We start from the raw sequence: 19,346 nt of genomic DNA on the forward strand, positions 1-19,346 counted from the left end.
TAAGCATTCTCCCCAATTTTTTCTCTGAGGCCAATGACAAATTCCTTGTGAAATGCTCTGCAATATTTTTACTCCATTGAAGGCATTGCACAAATCCAATGGTTTTGTTTCATGCCGATGAAGACACTGCAGTTAAAATCAATTTTTAGCTTAATATTCCTTATTCACCTTTGATAAAAACCATTCTCTCCTGCATCATTTGAAGACATTTCTGAAATTGTAAACCCTAGAACATCAGCCCAACCCCACCCTCTCTATCCCAGTCCCAACACTTTATTCTGTAAGTACTGGCTATTTGCTTGGATACAATTCTGATGCCTTTGGTGGTCATTCTTGTCATCAGTCCAGCTAGTACTGACACATGGAGGGATCTCAGCTGGGCACCTCCCATCCTCATCCAGCAGGAATCTCCAGACGTCAGAAACTTTGAGGAATCAGATCCCCAATGAGTCCAGAATAATGAGGCTAATTCTGCTACAGTTAAAATCAGCCGGCTGAGGAGAAACCAGGATCAGATCACATCAACCAAGCTCAGTGCTGTATGGCACAGCTTCTGCTTCAGTCTAAGGAAGACCACATGTCAAAGCTGAGGTGCATTTGGGTATTCTGTTAACAGAACATTGTTGGCCTAATACAGGGAACTTACTAAACTTGGTGCAGAGGTCAGGGATCTGAGACAGCAGTTAGCAAATGCAAACAGCATTTTAAGGGAAAATTCAGCCACCAGTTCCCGCTTCCTCTCCATGCCTTTCATTTGATCTCCTTGGCAGATAAGAGTTAGTTTAAGTCTCATGTTTGGCACAGACATTGTGGGCCGAAAGGCCTGTTCATTTGCTGTACTGTTCTATACTCTGTGTTCTACGTCCTCCTTATCTTTTCAATTGTTCTTTTTATCCTTACCTGGCATGTTTTCCTGACTTGCATTTACTTCCTCTCTCCTAAGTGTCTTTCTGCATTCTCTGATCATTTCCATGCAGATGTCTTACTATCTGCTCTTGCGTGCCGGTCTCTTTAATACTGTTGCACATTTTATGCCCTGACCCTATGTGTCACAATTGTAGCTATCTTTGACATTCTCAGTCCACCTCTAATTATTGCTCTGGGCCTCTTTTTAACAGATTACTGACTCTCACTTTTTGACAGCCTCCATCCAACCTGCCTATTATTTAAGGTACACAAAATTGCTGGGGAAACTCAGCGGGTGCAGCAGCATCTATGGAGCGAAGGAAATAGGCGACGTTTCGGGCCGAAACCCTTCAACTCCTGCCCTCCATCTGCCTATTATTTAATTGGGCACCCAGAAGCTTTGTCACAGCAGCAGACACAAGGAACTTTCAACTCATGGCTAGTTAAACAAACTTTGGCAGTTGTTATACTTAAAACCAGCGGCATGCCCCATCTGCAACAGTGATGGAATAGCTACAGACGCACCAAATCCTTCCAGTGAGAACGAAAGTTGTTTCAGAAACAAAGAGGGAAGTGAAGAAAACTTAAGCTGAAAGCCAGTGAAACAGTGAAACAGTGAATCCTAAATTCCATTTACCCAGACTGAAAATGCAATTTTATTCAAAGCAACAGCTGGATTAGGTTAACTTCACAAAGCCAAGAAGAACATAGGGGAGAGGGGGAAAAATTAGACAAAAGCATATCCAACCTACCTCAGACCCATGACCCAGCCTCCACCGGCTAGTTCTGTCATCTGTCCTCACTAACGTAATATGCCTCCAAACAGGAGTGAGTGGCTCTTGTCCTGCTCCGCTGAGCAACAATTAAGGTACTCAGCTCCCACTGTAAAGGCTTGACTGACAGCCTCACAGAGAGACTAATCCAATCTCAACAGAACTCTCACAAGCGGGTAGAGAGAGAGAGGAAAGAACTACTTACGGAATGTACCAATCCAGCCAAGTGAGGGGGCAGGGATTTAATCCCATTTCTTGCCGGACCGCTGAATTTTCTTTAAAGTATTTGATAAATTTACTGATGAGGTATAACATTCAGAAGTTTGACCTTGTGAATGGGATTATAGGATTGTAGTAAAACCTCGTCTCCCCACATATGAATGAACATTCTGTCTTGTTGAAAAAAAATCCCATCATCTCCAACCACTTTCTCATGCATTATCCACTTTATGTTCTGCTTGTACTGGAGAATTAAACTATAAGCTCCCTTATTCTAATTCAAGACTATTTGTGATTTGCTTCTTGTTTAATATCTGCAAGATTTACTAATCACTTTAGTTGGCCAATGACCAACATTTTTTCAGTACAACTTACGTAACTTTAATGAGTTGAATTCATTTATTCAGTATAACTTATCTGAGAGCAAAATCAATTTAAAATTTCAGTTTCTAGTTAAGAAAAGTATCTCCAAATGGGGAAAAAATGAAGCTGCCTTGAGTTGTAAGGCTGTTGGATATATTCCCTCCCCCACAAGTTTAGTTGAATGTCAATAGCTTTTTCTTGTTGGTTCACTTCCACTTTATATTGATTTCTGATAACTACATGCAGACTGGCCATTTTGCTGCAGGTGCTAGCTTGACCATGACCCCTTCCCCAGTCAAGTAGCCTGTCAAGATATAGCTGCAATTCTTGCTGCAGAGTCAAACACCAGCAGCTGCTGGTTACATTAGTGCAGTTTCTTCAAAGTAGATTTTTTTTAAATTCTAAGATACTTAACGGACACTTAACAGATACTTAAGGGCCTGTCCCACGTGGGCGTCATTTGCACGTCATTTACGCGTCACGATGCACGACGCGTGCGTCGTGATGCACACGTGATGCGCGCATGGTGCATGGTGGCGTAGGTACTGATGCGCGGTTGCGCGCGGCGCCCCAGGATTTTGGGATGTACAATATCTTCGCGCGCCATCTGTGTGACACGCAAATGACACCCAAGTGGGACAGGCCCTTTAGAGAATGCTTAACAGATACTTAGAGAAAAACTGGACCAACCCAGTAATGACCCGAGGAGGGGTTTGGTTAAAGAACTGCATTTTAAAGGAGAGAAGCAGAAGAAGTGTGGGGCAGGAATTTCAGAGTGTGGGTGCCAGGTAAATGAATGCAACACCACAAATGGTAATGGACCAGGATTGGAAAGATATAAAGTGAGCAGGTTATTGGGCCTTGGGAACATTTTCACCCATTCCACAATGTAAGCTGAGCCTGCCAAATCTTTATTGAGAACTCATAACCCACTTTTCCATTAATATTCCTGCCCAACTGATGCAAGGCCATTTAGATGAGTTTCTGAACGGTTACTGATTCTCATAGAATTGGTCCTGAATCCAAGAGGAGAAAGCATGGAAGGAGATCTGTCCTGGGTACATCTGTGTTGATCAATAATGGGTAGATCACGAGAATTCCAGAATTATCGAGATATCCTACATGGAGTATATGTGTGTAGAAAGATTAGTGTGGGTTCACCCACATAGATCCGAAAAGACCAGAGTAACTTTTGACAGACCTGAACTGATCTGGAAGTAGTCGACTTACACCAAAGTGACTGGACCATGGTTGGTCTAGGCCATCATAGGTTGACCATCATAGCTTTGGGCTTGTCTGACCTCTTTGTTCTTTTATTCACCTGTTGTAACCAGGATATAATATTACAGCACAAAATCAGGTCTGTCAGCCCAACTCATCCATGATGCCCCTTCTAAGCTAGTCTCATATAGAGTCACGGAGGTGTCCTTATGCAATGGTCCTTTCAGGGACCAGGGTTTCTCCATCAACAGCACAGCAGTGGAAAAATGACCCCAGAACAATTTTATTCATACAATTGAGCTCCCCATAATCAGCAGTTTCATTTTATTAAAGGAAGGATGAGCAATTCCACGTCTCTAAAAGGGTTATGGTTTGCAATGACCTATGCAACAAATGCACATTCTATCATTGTCCCTGTAAGTTTCTGCTCTTCTCCCCCTCCCCAATTCTAAAAGACTTGAATTGTCCACTGGGGTGCAGTTTCAGGTTCCTGGGTGGTTCCAGATACCTCACCAAGACCTTGTTGGTGACGACAATCAGGGGTTCTCTCCAAAATGAGTTTAGGGTCAAATGAAAATGTCAAAACTGAGGCCAATATCTTGTTATTGGGCGGGGGTTATTAAATGTTAAGAAAACAAAGGGAGTGGATGAAGTCAACAAACAGATGACCTATGGCCTGTTGCAATGACGGTGTGAGGGCCAAAGTGACCTGGTCTGAAGAAGGGTCTCCAAAACGTCACCCATTCCTTCTCTCCAGAGATGCTTCCTGTCCCGCTGAGCTACTCCAGTTAAATTCCACTTATGCAGCTTACAAACAAAAGTCATGAACACTGAATTTTTCCGTTTTAGCTAACCCACTCCCCTAGTATTCCCCTGCACATACACAGCTGTCAACCTAGTTTTTTTTACTCCCTTTGTTCACCTTGCCCATTCCCTCTCCACCTGGTTTTCATCTGAAAATGATTCCCTCGTTATCTGGTCCACCTTATAGCCAACCAGCCTCTAACCCATCTCAGTCCTTCACTATTATACTGCCACAAACTGGCAATCTTTCTTCTACTCCTTCAGGCCCAAGTGTAGGTTATTAACCCAAGAATGTTAACTTGCCTTTTTCATTTCCACAAATGCCACTTGATCTGCCGAGTTCTTTCGGTGTTCTGTTTTTTTGTTCTATTATCCAGAATCTTCAATCTTTTTGTAATCAAGCGAGTGTCAGAATTCACATAGCACTGATTAGTTAGACTCAATGGCTATCATTCTTTCTAGGGCTTATTTTTTTATTTTATCCAACTTGAATAATTGAAACAAGATTTTTATTAAAGAACTAAATTAGGGAAGAAATTATTTGCTAATCAAATGCAACATTTATTTGTAATTAAAGTTGAGTAATGTTACTCAAGTTTTATACAGTTTCCCCTTTCATCGGTTGCCAATCCAGGTTGATTCAATTAAAATTGATTGTGAAACATAAAATAAAAGGAAAATTTAACAACTAGAGTTTTTCCAAAAACATTTCAAAGTTTTGAAGTGCAATATAAGTGTTTTCATATCCCAGACCTTGACCTGAGCTCAAGAAAGACCATAGATGATCCTACCTGTCATCTGTCAGCTCACTCTTGTCAGCTGTGATTTCTGATCCTGTATGATTACATTGGTCAGCTCCATCCTTAGCAGGAAACGCCTGAACTTCACCGTTTGCAAGTTCATTTGATTTGTTCTGGCTATTTTTAAGTTGGGGTTCAATGTGTCTCTTCTGATCATCCTTATTTCGACGAGGAGATGACTGGGCTGAGTTTGACGTCGGTGCTTCAGACTCAAAGAACACTGGCTTTACGTGGTTGGTGCTCTGACATTCCTGGGCAATACCGACCTTGTCTGGCCTTGCCACCTCAGCCAGCGATTGCTCTTTATCCGGTGTTTCATTTTGGTCACTATTTGGCACGGGTGGCAGAGGGCCAGGTCTACCCCTTCCTTTGGTCTGTCCTTCAGCAGCGCATGGCTTTTTCTTTGGCTTCTCAGCCCTGTTAGAGTTCCGACGTGGCATTGTGCCAACGTAGGTGTACATTTCACTTGATCGGACATAGCTGGGGCTGTGGGGCACGGTTTCCAAATCATCCAAAGTTCCCTTGCCAGGCTCCCTACAAATCTGGAAATCTAGATGGTTGTCTCCCAACTCTTTCTTCTTACTGTCAGAAGAACTGCTGAAAGATCGTCGGATGTTTGTTAAACTGCCGAAACCCTTAAACTTAAAGAACTCTGAAACAAAGGGAACAAAAATAACTTAGTTAAGATATTATTGCATGTAGAACAAGAGATCGCTATTTAGCCCATCAACCCTCTTCCTTCATCAGACTATGCAAATGTACAAATATTGTGGTCAACATTTATCCCTCTCTCCACATTACCATGCAGCCCATGAATTGTTCTGAGGGAGTGCTGGGCTTTCAAATGAGACACTAAGCAAGTACCTCATTGACCTTCATATGGACACAAATGATCACATGCACATTATTTAAAGAGCAGGCGAGTTTTTGCCAGATGTCCTGAGTAATATTTACTAAACCAACATCTCAGAAAATCAGATCAGCTGGTTATTATCACATTGCAGACATTTGTTGTTACATTACTTGTATGACAGCAGTCACTATGATCAGAAGTACTTCATCGGTTGTAACATATCTTAGAACAACCCATAACCGGAACAAGTGCTATAGAGATTCAAACCCTTTGTTTCTTCACCATATTATGAATCCAACCGACTACATTACTCTAATATTTAGTTGATAGCGAAGAGATTATGAAAAAAATGGAGTACATGGAGTTGGGGGAATGAAAGGCATGGACTGAGTCTTGGATGATGAACAAAAACAGTGAGGAAATAAATAGGTCATTTTAGGCTCTAGAGTCCACATGGTTTGGACTTGGGAGCCCAGCTTTTCACAACCTATATCAATGATCTGGATATGGGAAATATGTATAATGTTAAACTTCGTAATGTTGATATTACAAAGTTGGGTGACAGTGTAGATTGTGAGGAGGGTGCATGGACACTTCAGGGGAATATAGATAATGGTCACGAACACTGCAGGAATACTATTTGGTCGTTCACTTTGTTAAAGGTGGAGTGTTCTTTAAATTATGAAAAATGTGGATCACTCCACATGTCTCCAGAACCAATTCCTAGCAAAAACAGTCACTGATGATGAAAATCAGTGCACCAGCATAGCCTCTGGCTGATTAAGAAAAACGGTTTTTGAAGCTCGGCACAGTGGTGCAGTTGGCAGTGATGCTGCATCCCACGTTAGAGACCCAGGTTCAATCCTGACCATGGTTCAAGTTCAAGTTCAAGTTCAAGTGAGTTTATTGTCATGTGTCCCTGTATAGGACAATGAAATTCTTGCTTTGCTTAAGCACACAGAAAATAGTAGGCATTTACTACAAAACAGATAAATGTGTCCATATACCATGATATAAATATATACACACATGAATAAATAAACTGGTAGTGCAAATAACAGAAAGTGGTTGCTAATAATCAGAGTTTTGTCCGAGCCAGGTTTAATAGCCTGATGGCTGAGGGTACTCTCTGTGTGGAGTTTGCACATTCTCTGTGTAACCACATGGATTTCCTCCAGGTACTGCAGATTCCTCCCACTTACGAAGAGGTGCGCGCTTGTAGGTTAATTAGCTTCTGTAAAATTGCCCCTCGTGTATAAGGAATGGAAAGAGAAAGTGGGATAACATAGAAGTAGTGTGAACAAGTGATCCATGGTCGGTGTGAACTTGGTGGACCAAAGGGCCTGTTTAGAACAGAGGTACAAGTGGTAGATGATCTAATACCATTCCTTTCACACTATTACCCAAAGTGATAGTTCTGTGGCAGATAATTCCAGAGATTCACCACTCTCTGTGTGAAAAATGTTTTTCTCATCTCGGTCCTAAAAGATTTCCCCCTTAATCTTCAATTAAATCATAAGACTGAGTTTTAATGGGGAGAAAAAAGCTGCAAGGTATTAGAGAATAACAAGATCATTACAAGACTAACAAGACCATTTCAAGCAGATTAGCCCTTCCAACACAAATTAAAACAGAAAACACTGGATAAACTCAGCAGGTCTGGCAGCCTTGATGGAAAGAAATAGAATCGACATTTCTGGCTAAAGACCCTTCGTTAGAACACACTCCCAGCCCTTCTAACATCATGAATAGCTTCCCCAGATCGGTCTGGCTTATCCCTCCCAGCACTGATAAGAATCATCTCGATGCCCATCCCCCACCCCACATCTCTGCATCGATCAGTAAAGAAATAGAAATGTCAATTAATATCCAAATCCGACACCACATTTTCACAACATGGCAGCAGAGGACAGAAACAATCACCCAGAGAAGCACGAAACCCTGAGGGCAAGAGGGGTGAGGTAAACGCCGCATATTTTTTCCATAATTCTACTTTCAGAAACTGTGAAAACTCAACCCATGGGCTATTTATAGCCTTTTGATGTTGTGCAGCCTTTTCTCATGAAGCTGCCTGTGTGATGTGCTGGGGCCACCATGCTATTAATTCAGGACTTCACCATTGTGAGGAAGGTTTCACTTCGCACCAGGCCCTAACTGATGGTAATACTTTGTTTAAAATCTACCAACATCCTCTGGGGTCCCTGTTGGTTATTCAACTGCAGAAAGCAATTTAGTTATGGGTTTTTTTCCCCATATTGTGTCCGTTCTTAACTGGAAACATTTCAGCTGGAAGTCATGGGATATTTATCAGAATGAGGACCTTTGGCTGAAATTTGTTCCCCTTGAAACCTCGAGCCCAGAAAGTGCATAAATAAATTACAGAAACACCACTAAACCACCTACCCCCCCCCCCCCCCCCCCCCCCTTCCCTCGCAACGCACTCATTCTCCCCATTATATTTTCAATTGAGTGTTTTCTTTCATGAGAAAAACATGCAACTGTAATATCCTCAGCACATTTTAAGTTCTGACGTTGCAGTAACAGTCAGGGAATCCAATTATTAGCTTGTGTGGATCATCTTATGGTTGTGGGGGGAGAAGAGGACACTGAAAGATTCCCAGAGTTTAGCCTAGCCTTTGGGGAGACGATGAGAATTCAAAGGCTCTCAGGTATTTCTGGTCACATTCTGAGAGAGCATGTGGTGTTGGTAATGAGATGTCTGGTGCAGCTCAATGGCCAATCCCATGACTCAGTGACATCTTAAAATAACAATCTGTCTGTGGAACCCTTGCTTGAAGGAAATGATGTAGTTTAAGAATGTTTGCTTCTAATCAAGAGCTTTGAGGTTAAAAATGGAAAGCTGAAGTAAATTGAACATTTTTTTTTGTTGGACCTCGCTTAAGGGTTAGGGCTTCTCCAGCTAGTTCTCATTAACCCTGACAGTGTCCCCTGTGTGAATCTGTCAAACATCTGTATACACAAAGGGAAAGGTCATGGGAAGGGAAATGTTGCTGCACACCTCCCTGCTATGATTAAAAACATTCATATAAAAAGGGCTCAGTTTTGGTCACCCAGTTATAACAAAGATGCCATTAGGCTAGAAAGATTGCAGAGAAGATTTACGAAAATGTTGCCAGGACCCGAGGGCCTGAACTATGGGAAGGGGATGAGCAGGGTAGGAATTTACTCCTCGGAGTGTGCAGGAAAGACTTAATAGGAACCTGAGTGGCTACTATTTTGGATGTGGTGGATATATGGAACTAGCTGCCAGAGGAACTATTTGAAGCAGGTATAATGACAATATTTAAAAAACATTTGGGCAAATATATGGATAGGGAAGGTTTAAAGGGATCTGAGCTAAAAGCAGCAAATGGGACTAGCTCAGATGGGGTATGGACAAGTTGTTTCCATGCTATATGGCTCTATGACTAGAATTGACCAGGCATCTATTATCCTCTGACTTCCAGATGAAATCTTTTATATCTTCAGACCATTCAGAAACCCTTATAGCTCATGAAACATATTTGCTGTTGTGATTTAGGAGATATCTCAGTCTCTTATAGAACTATGGGCTCCAGCATATAACACGGTGCTAAAAAAAATCATTCCTTTTGAGGGATAAATGTAGTGAAGGACATGTCCCTGCAACGTTTGATTCCTTATTTAAATAGTAGCACCCTCAATAAACAGCAACATTTAGATTCTATGCAGAGACGTCACCCTGGATTATGTGCTCAGGGAATGAACTGTGAGGCCTCAATCTTGTGAACCAGAGGTGCTAACCACTCTCTCAAAACTGCTCCTCTAAATGGCTGCCTAAATTCCTCACAGTCAAAATCACACTGATTTGAAATTCAACCAATCAGTTAAGTACCAACAAGTTAAAGAGAGGGCTAATTCATAGACAATCCTTTGTGCACAAAGCTATATATTTTGGCAATAATTCTTCCCGTATCACTCATGCAGCAATATCATTGAATCTCTCACTCTAAGACAGTGTGAAAATAATGATGCAGGCCGATTTCAATTTTGCATAAAATAACTACACAATATGAATCAAGATGCGATCAGAATCAAAAACTGCACCCATGGATATTAACATTTCATGCCCAAAAGAATGGAATATTCGATAAAATAATTAACGGTTTACAGAACTGTATGTAATGTTAATGTTTCAACATTACACACCTAGTGTAAAATCCTGCTGTGCAATGCCTCAGTGTGCAACTAGATGATAACATTATATCATGGAATATTCTGTTCCTGTGTTATACACACTGTGCTATGGGTCCCGTCCCAGTGCACACTATATTATAACATGGTGGATTAGGGAGTAAAATGTCCCAATGAAAGTTATGCCATATACATTGTACTTTTGAATATCCTGTCCTAATGTCTATTATATAGGCAGTGCATTATCCCAGTGTATTACAGTACAGCTCACTAGATTATTAAAGTACTTTTTGAGCATTTGCATGGTGATTAAAACCTAGCAGCTTCTAAATTTGTTACTGACTTGTTGCAGTAAATGGCATTCTTCTGATAACTCAATACCATATTCAGGTCTAAATATTTTCAATTATCTAAGTTTGAACAAACCACATAATTTTCAAAATTAGCTGGACAATTACAAGAAAATTTGATACTTTGTAATAAAATCTGTTTCATTTAGTAGAATTTACATTTGTGTATGATTGATGTGGTGCTATGTAATACCCATATGTATGTTTACATAATAAATGATGTGACCGAGAATTGTTGATTATTCGCAAAGATTGGGGATATTGCAATGTATGTCCCCAGGCATTTAACTTATGTTATTAGGCATAACATTCTGCATCTACTAGATTTTTATAACCATTCACACACTTATAATATCATGGGCATGTTAACAATGCAATAGATATTAAATAGCATATATATAATATGTATAAAATATATTATAATTGTACATGATATGTTAAAGGTGACCCTTTGACCTGCAAAAAAAAGTTTGAAGTGATTTATTCTAAACAATCTGTAATCAGAAAGTGCTGTTCCCAGTTTCCTTACCACATGAGTCACATTGTAATGTAATTGAAGTGGAATTTTGTTGTAAATATTGGCGGCCAAGCTGGGAGAGTTTGCAAGCCCTTGAAGCCAGCGCCATCTAGCTGATCTCTCTCAAGTTCTCCAGGCACCAGCTGTCCCCAGCAGGATAATCACATTTCTTGGCTTGCAAAACAGCTGCAAACACATTCCAACGACATACTTACCACGTTTGCAAAACAGCACATTGCCTCATAATGAACCCAGCATTAGGAAACTCAGCCGTTGCAATCTATAACAGTCCCAGGACGTTTGTCTATTGAGCTAATACTATGATAAAAATGCAATTTCTAAATTTACATAATTTTTTCCTTACTGGATTTACTTTTGACTATTTTTGGTCAACCATGGAGAACTATATACTCTATTAGCAGGGAGACTAGCTGGGAGGATTACTATCTTGGCTGTATAAGACAAAGGCTTTATCTTAATTGTTCTTTCTCACCATCAGACCTGGAAATGAATCACATTCTGACAGAAGGAATACTGCACTGTTAGAGGTTTTCATGAGATGTTAAACTGAGAACCTCTGAGACATAAAGAATCTCACAGTTCTTCCCCATACCTTGGAGAATATGTATCCCTGAACTAACCTCAAAGAAAATAAAGATATTATCTCTTTGCTGTTTGTAGAGCTTGCTGTGAGCAATTTTGGCTGCACAGTTTCCTTAAATAATGGAAATTCTTCAAAATATACTGATGTGTTTTTGGATGACTTGAGATGATAAAAATAAGTTCTTACTTTGTCAACCATTACTATTTACTTCCTCTGACAAGGTGAGAATGACAGGCCAAATTTAATCACAGATCTGATCTCAGTCATTAAGAATTGGCCTCAACTTTGTCATTGGATAACGGATGGAACCCCAATATATTTATACTCGTGTCCTAAATTACAACAGATATCCCGTATGTGCACAAAAGCAGTAAATACTGATAATCATTCAGCATGTCAGGTAGCATCTATGAAAAGGGAGAGAGTAGAGGTGCTCTGTCAGCTGCAGAAGGGAAAGCCACGGTTAAGGATATCTCAAGGACATCTGCGCGGAAAGTCCCGTCATCAGGGCAGTTGGAAACAGAGGAACTGTTTGAGAGAATGAAGTGGAGTCCTTTCATAGTGCAGGCTGGGAGGAAGGGCAAGTGATCAAAACACAACGTGTTGGAGGAACTCAACAGGTCAACCAGCATCTGTGGAGGGAATGGACAGACAATGTTTCCAGTTGGGATCCTTCTTCAGACAGAATACAAGTGAAATAGTCTATGGATCTGTAATGGAGGCTGGTTTACTCATATTTGAATATGATATTAAAGGAAGCCATTTGGCCAATCAATCACGTTCACAAGAGGTTATTTCCCTGTAACCTATTCTCTCCCACATTTCCATCAACTCCACCCTAATTCTATCACCATCTTCATCAGGGTAAGTTACAGTTACTATTGAACATACCAGCCAGCTGTGGGAGGAACAGGGAGGAACAGGGAACCAAGCGCAAATCTAGGTTCAACCAGACAGTTTTATTATGTTTATTATTATTAATGTTTAGTGTTTCCTGAGTCATTCGTAACTGTCACTGTATGTCATGTTGTTACTTGTGGGCGGAGCACCAAGGCAAATTCCTTGTATGTGAATACTTGGCCAATAAACTTACTTACTTACTTACTTACTTACTTACAAATAGCAGAATCACCTCAGCAACCCGAACATTACCCTATTACTGACCCACAGGCTCTGCCATTTCAATTTAATTTATTCCTTGCTTGCCATATTCTGATGAAGAGGCTTTGACATCTTTCCACAGATGCTGCTTGCCCTGCTGAGTATTTTCAGCATTTTCTGTTTTTATTTCAGATTTGCAGTTTTGTTTTGAGTTTCAGTCTTTGAACATCATTGGGATGAGCATCCCTGGGCCATGGTGCAAATGGCAAATTAAAATACTGGATTGAGAATGTACTCAGTGAAAAACTGTTTTAAATTTCCCATCATTCAGTGTGCTCCAATGCCTAACTCAAAATATGACTCCACTATCAGCAGAGCTTTAGTACTGTGGTGGGCAGTGTAATTCAGGCCCACTGGGTGGTGCTGGTCAGTATATGCTAGGGCAGAAATGGCTGGGGAACATCAGAACAGAAGATGGGACGGGCCATTCAGCTTTTCACCACTGCTCTGCCACATAAGGTTGATATTTTACCCCAGTGTCACATTCCTACACTGACCACGTATTGTTTTGAACTACAGCACTTTCAAACTCACACCATTTAAACAATACACTGCCTTCCTATATTTTCTATTCTCAATAAGGGACTTACAGAACATCATGGGAAATCCTAAATTACTGCTGGAAATATCAAAATGGGACGTAGTAAGTTGAATGTCAAATGAATCTGCTACTCAGGAGCCTAGGGAGCACAAATTGCAAGTGGAAGAGTTGCAGATAATGTTTGTTATTATCCTGTCTTGGTGATGCAGGCTGCAGTTACAATATACCAGTAATAGCATGGGTTGATATTGATTCCAGCGGCAGAGATAATTCCTAATGGCAAGAATGCTATTGAGCTGCTGAGACTGTGCATTCAGGCCAGTGATGTGTGTTGCATTTTTCTCCTGTTCTTAGTTCTATAAATGGTTGGGAGCCTTTGAGCAGTTGGGAACGAGCCACTATCACAGAATTCCCTAATTTGGTTGAGACAAAAGTGGCTGATATGGGCATGTTTGTTTCCCATAATCCTAAAAACGATGGAGGGTGAATTGTGGACACTGCTCATTAACAAGTCTCCCAAGGGAGGGCTTTTCATAAGTAGCTGTTCACAGAATTCCCATCAATGGCATTCCAAAGAGTGAAGTTGGCTTACACTGTACATCTTTCCCACTGGAATATTGCAGAATTTGGAGCAATTCAGTTGGCCTTGTCATTTCTGCAACTCACACGTGATTCTGAAGTGACCAGCAGCTAACTCTACTTTTTACAAACAAAACCCTGCCATTAGGCCAAGACAGGAGACTTGCAGATATTGGAATTTAAGGGGGAAAAAAAGTTCTGGAGGAACTCAGTAACTCTGAAAGAACTCAGCATCTAGGGGTAAAATGCGGAGACAACGCTTTGGGTTAGGACCCTTCTTCAGACTAATAGGAACCGAGGTGGGGGGTGGGGTAAAGATTCGCAAGAGGTGGAGGAGGGGAGTGTTTGTCAGGGTGTGACAGGCTCTGCACCACATTATTGCGTGAGGCCTCAAAGGTCGACTCTATGAGGTCTGGTTTGAACTTTGCTGTAGAAATATAGGCTGTGCAGAGAGAGAAAAGCTTGCAAGGCACACAGTGCAGGAACTTCCTGGCAAATTGCATTAGATCCCTTTAACTTGGAAAAACACCATCCTCCCTCTCTTGTTCTGGATAGCAGTCTGTGTTTTGCAAAGTATAAAGCAGCCCTGCAGGGGAAGGTTATTTGTATCTCTGACAGGAAACTGTTTCACCCTTCAAACCTAAACAGATTGTACACTCAAAGGCGATATCTTTTTTCAGGTTTCCGTTGCCTGCAACTGTTTTTTTGAATATAGAAATATAATTTTAGAGCTGAAACTGTTGTCTGCCCCTCCCTTTGATTCCCTTGTTTTTGGTGACACTGGTATTTAATAGGAGGAAGAAAGACAAGCATTTAACAGCACACAGCGGCTCTCGGGTTTACCTGAATGATACAGCCACAATGAACCTCATATTAGTTGTAAAGCAGGGATGTGGCTCACTTCACACATTTTGCACAGAAAGCCTCCACAAACAACAATGTGGTAAAAGCAAGGTAGACAAAAATGCTGGAGAAACTCAGCGGGTGAGACAGCATCTATGCAGCGAAGGAAATAGGCAACGTTTCGGGTCAACACCTTCTCAGTTTGAAGAAGGGTTTCGACTCGAAACGTTGCCTATTTCCTTCGCTCCATAGATGCTGCCTCACCCGCTGAGTTTCTCCAGCATTTTCCAGCATCTGCAGTTCCGTCAATTTTCCGGCATCTGCAGTTCCTTCTTAAACATCTGGTAAATGCAAGATGATCTGCTTAAGTGATGTTAATTAATAGTTGAATATTAGCCAGGCTACCAAAGCATGATCACCAAGTTTACCATTGACAAAAATATATTGGAGTTACCAATAGTAAAGAAGGGCACCCCAGCATAAGGCAGGACACATATTAGCAAAAGTGTTGGCCAGAACAGTGGCAAATGGAATTTAATCCAGACAAGTATGAAGTGTTGCACTTTCGAAAGTCAAATTCTGGGAGAACTTACGGAGTAAATGTCAGACACCTTAGAAGTGTTGAAGTACAGAGAATCCTAGAGGTACAAGTCCATAGCTCGCTGAAAGTGGCGACGCAGATGGATGGGGTAATGATAAAGCCATTTGGTACATTTACCTTCATAGGCTGGACATTGAGTATCAGAGTTGGGATGTCATGTGTAGCTGTACTAAACATTGCTTCAGCCACACCTAGAATACCGTATACAGATATGGTTGCCACAGTGTAGGAACAATGTGGTAACAATAGCTAGAATGCTATTGTATAGAAATATGTAAGGAGATTGCAGATATTAGTAGTAAGCACAAGGTAGTGATTGTGGGAGATTTCAATTTTCCACACATAGGCTGGGAAACACATTCTGTAAATGGGCTGGATGGGTTGGAGTTTGTAAAATGTGTGCAGGATAGTTTTTTGCAACAATACATAGAAGTACCTACTAGAGAAGGGGTGGTACTGGACCTCCTGTTAGGAAATGAGATGGGTCAGGTGGCAGAGGTATGCGTTGGGGAACAGTTCGGGTCCAGTGATCACAATACCATTAGTTTCAATATAATTATGGAGAGGGTCAGAACCGGACCTATGGTTGTGATTTTTGATTGGAGAAAGGCTAACTTTGAGGAGATGCGAAAGGATTTAAAAGGAGTAAATTGGGACAGTTTGTTTTATGGGAAAGATGTGGAAGAGAAATGGAGTACATTTAAAGGTGAAATTTTAAGAGAACAGAATCTTTATGTCCCTGTTCGGTTGAAAGGAAATCGTAAAAATTGTAAAGAGCCATGGTTTTCAAGGGAAATTGGACACTTGGTTCGGAAAAAGAGGGAGATCTACAATAGTTATAGGCAGCATGGAGTAAATGAGGTGCTTGAGGAGTATAAAGAATGTAAAAAGAATCTTAAGAAAGAAATTAGAAAAGCTAAAAGAAGATATGAGGTTGCTTTGGCAAGTAAGGTTAAAGTAAATCCGAAGGGTTTCTACCGCTATATTAATAGCAAAAGGATAACGAGGGATAAAATTGGTCCATTAGAGAGTCAGAGTGGCCAACTATCTGCAGAGCCAAAAGAGATGGGGGAGATATTGAACAGTTTCTTTTCTTCGGTATTCACCAAGGAGGAGGATATTGAATTATGTGAGGTAAGGGAAACAAGTAGAGTAGCTATGGAAACTATGAGGATCAAAGAAGAGGAAGTACTGACACTTTTGAGAAATATAAAAGTGGATAAGTCTCCAGGTCCGGACAGGATATTCCCTAGGACATTGAGGGAAGTTAGTGTAGAAATAGCAGGGGCTATGGCAGAAATATTTCAAATGTCATTAGAAACGGGAATAGTGCCGGAGGATTGGCGTACTGCGCATGTTGTTCCATTGTTTAAAAAGGGGTCTAAGAGTAAACCTAGCAATTATAGACCTGTTAGTTTGACGTCAGTGGTGGGCAAATTAATGGAAAGAATACTTAGAGATAATATATATATAAGCATCTGGATAAACAGGGTCTGATTAGGAACAGTCAACATGGATTTGTGCCTGGAAGGTCATGTTTAACTAATCTTCTTGAATTTTTTGAAGATGTTACTCGGGAAATTGATGAGGGTAAAGCAGTGGATGTTGTGTATATGGACTTCAGTAAGGCCTTTGACAAGGTTCCTCATGGAAGGTTGGTTAAGAAGGTTCAATGGTTGGGTATTAATGGTGGAGTAGCAAGATGGATTCAACAGTGGCTGAATGGGAGATGCCAGAGAGTAATGGTGGATGGTTGTTTGTCAGGTTGGAGGCCAGTGACGAGTGGGGTGCCACAGGGATCTGTGTTGGGTCCACTGTTGTTTGTCATGTACATCAATGATCTGGACGATGGTGTGGTAAATTGGATTAGTAAGCATGCAGATGATACTAAGATAGGTGGGGTTGCGGGTAATGAAGTAGAGTTTCAAAGTCTACAGAGAGATTTATGCCAGTTGGAAGAGTGGGCTGAAAGATGGCAGATGGAGTTTAATGCTGATAAGTGTGAGGTGCTACATCTTGGCAGGACAAATCAAAATAGGACGTACATGGTAAATGGTAGGGAATTGAAGAATGTAGGTGAACAGAGGGATCTGGGAATAACTGTGCACAGTTCCCTGAAAGTGGAATCTCATGTAGATAGGGTGGTAAAGAAAGCTTTTGGTGTGCTGGCCTTTATAAATCAGAGCATTGAGTATAGAAGTTGGGATGTAATGTTAAAATTGTACAAGGCATTGGTGAGGCCAATTCTGGAGTATGGTGTACAATTTTGGTCGCCTAATTATAGGAAGGATGTCAACAAAATAGAGAGAGTACAGAGGAGATTTACTAGAATGTTGCCTGGGTTTCAGCAACTAAGTTACAGAGAAAGGTTGAACAAGTTAGGGCTTTATTCTTTGGAGCGCAGAAGGTTAAGGGGGGACTTGATAGAGATTTTTTAAATGATGAGAGGGATAGACAGAGTTGACGTGGAAAAGCTTTTCCCACTGAGAGTAGGGAAGATTCAAACAAGGGGACATGACTTGAGAATTAAGGGACTGAAGTTTAGGGGTAACATGAGGGGGAACTTCTTTACTCAGAGAGTGGTAGCTGTGTGGAATGAGCTTCCAGTGAAGGTGGTGGAGGCAGGTTCGTTTTTATCATTTAAAAATAAATTGGATAGTTATATGGATGGGAAAGGAATGGAGGGTTATGGTCTGAGCGCAGGTATATGGGACTAGGGGAGATTATGTGTTCGGCACGGACTAGAAGGGTCGAGATGGCCTGTTTCCGTGCTGTAATTGTTATATGGTTATATGGTTAATGCAGAAGTGATTAAGGAGGATGTTGCCTAGAATGGAAGGTTGTACTTAAAAGGAGAGATTAGAAAACATATGTTTATTGCTTTTCTGTAAATGATCCTTCCTTGGGTTGTCAACTCTGCTTCCATTTCATTGTGGAGGTTTCCTAACTCCTGACTCTAACTGCCCTACACATCCATCATTGGTTTCCCAACATATCCATTCTGTCCGGAGTCTATTTTCCTGCTCAATTGGAAAACAGGTAGCCTGTTGTTTACCCAATGGATTATTTCATATTATCAGTCAGTCTTTTGTTCCCCATCTCTAACATTGATTATAACCAACAGAAAATATAAGGACACTATAAAAACAAATCATCCTATCATTTCCCCCTGATTGGTTATGTCAGCTTCTAAAGGGTTAGTCTTTAAATCCCAAAAGGAAAGGCAATCCAAGAAGGTTTGCAACCCCAATCCAGAAGTAAATGTGGGAGACAGTCTGCGTATGGAGTTTAGTCATACATAATCAGCAGATGTTCTCTCCATCCTAAAGACCCACTTGTTTCACCGAATTGACACACATCACAATGAATTGCAGTCTTGGAGTCACTCAGTTTGGAAACATTCCTTCAGCCCGCTGAGCCCGCTCTGACAATCATACATCCATTTAAATGAATCCTTCTGTAATCGCATTTTATCCCGCTCGGGTTTTCATCAATTCCAGATTCCACCTGCAGAGGACAATTTACAGCAGCCACAAATGACACTCAAATTTCGATGCACATTGGTTCCTCATTGATATAATGGTTAGTATCACCATCTATCTCGTGGGATACCCTGGTTCAATTCCCTGACAGGGTGATGGTTTTCACCAGAGAGCCAGGTTAAATCTTGGCCCGTGGTACTGTACTGCATTGAATCTGCCCGCAACTCCAGCAATCTTGGTGTTACCTGCAAGCTAACTGACCAACCCACCTACCTTTACATCCAAGTCATTTATCTATAAACACAAACAACAGAGGTCCCAGCACTGATCCCTGCAGAACTCGATTGGTCACAGGCCACCAGTCTGAATATTATCCTTCCACCACAACCCTCTACCTTCTGTCAGTAGGCCAGTTCTGAATCCACACAACCAAATCCTGGGCATTCTAATCTTCTAAATCAGCCTTTATCAAATGCCTTACTAAAATCAATGTAGACAACTTCCACTGCCCTATCCTCATCAATCACCTTCGTCACCTCCTCTAAAAAATTGACCA

General features: G+C 41.1%; 1 protein-coding gene across 3 annotated transcripts in view; it reads right to left on the reverse strand.

The window, feature by feature from the left end:
- The window catches only part of sh2d3c (SH2 domain containing 3C), a 118,857-nt gene that overhangs the window by 72,074 nt on the left and 27,437 nt on the right, over positions 1 to 19,346 (reverse strand). For 2 of the 3 annotated variants that reach the window (XM_033048853.1, XM_033048854.1), the window contains one exon: positions 5,078 to 5,738. In XM_033048853.1, the coding sequence (XP_032904744.1) occupies positions 5,078 to 5,738 (661 nt within the window). Of the gene's footprint in view, positions 1 to 1,658; positions 1,839 to 5,077; positions 5,739 to 19,346 lie in introns of those variants that run through there. The other variant, XM_033048855.1, reaches the window with a different exon arrangement.

Source organism: Amblyraja radiata, chromosome 32 (genome assembly GCF_010909765.2).
Source record: "Amblyraja radiata isolate CabotCenter1 chromosome 32, sAmbRad1.1.pri, whole genome shotgun sequence".
NCBI classification, from domain to species: Eukaryota; Metazoa; Chordata; class Chondrichthyes; order Rajiformes; family Rajidae; genus Amblyraja; species Amblyraja radiata.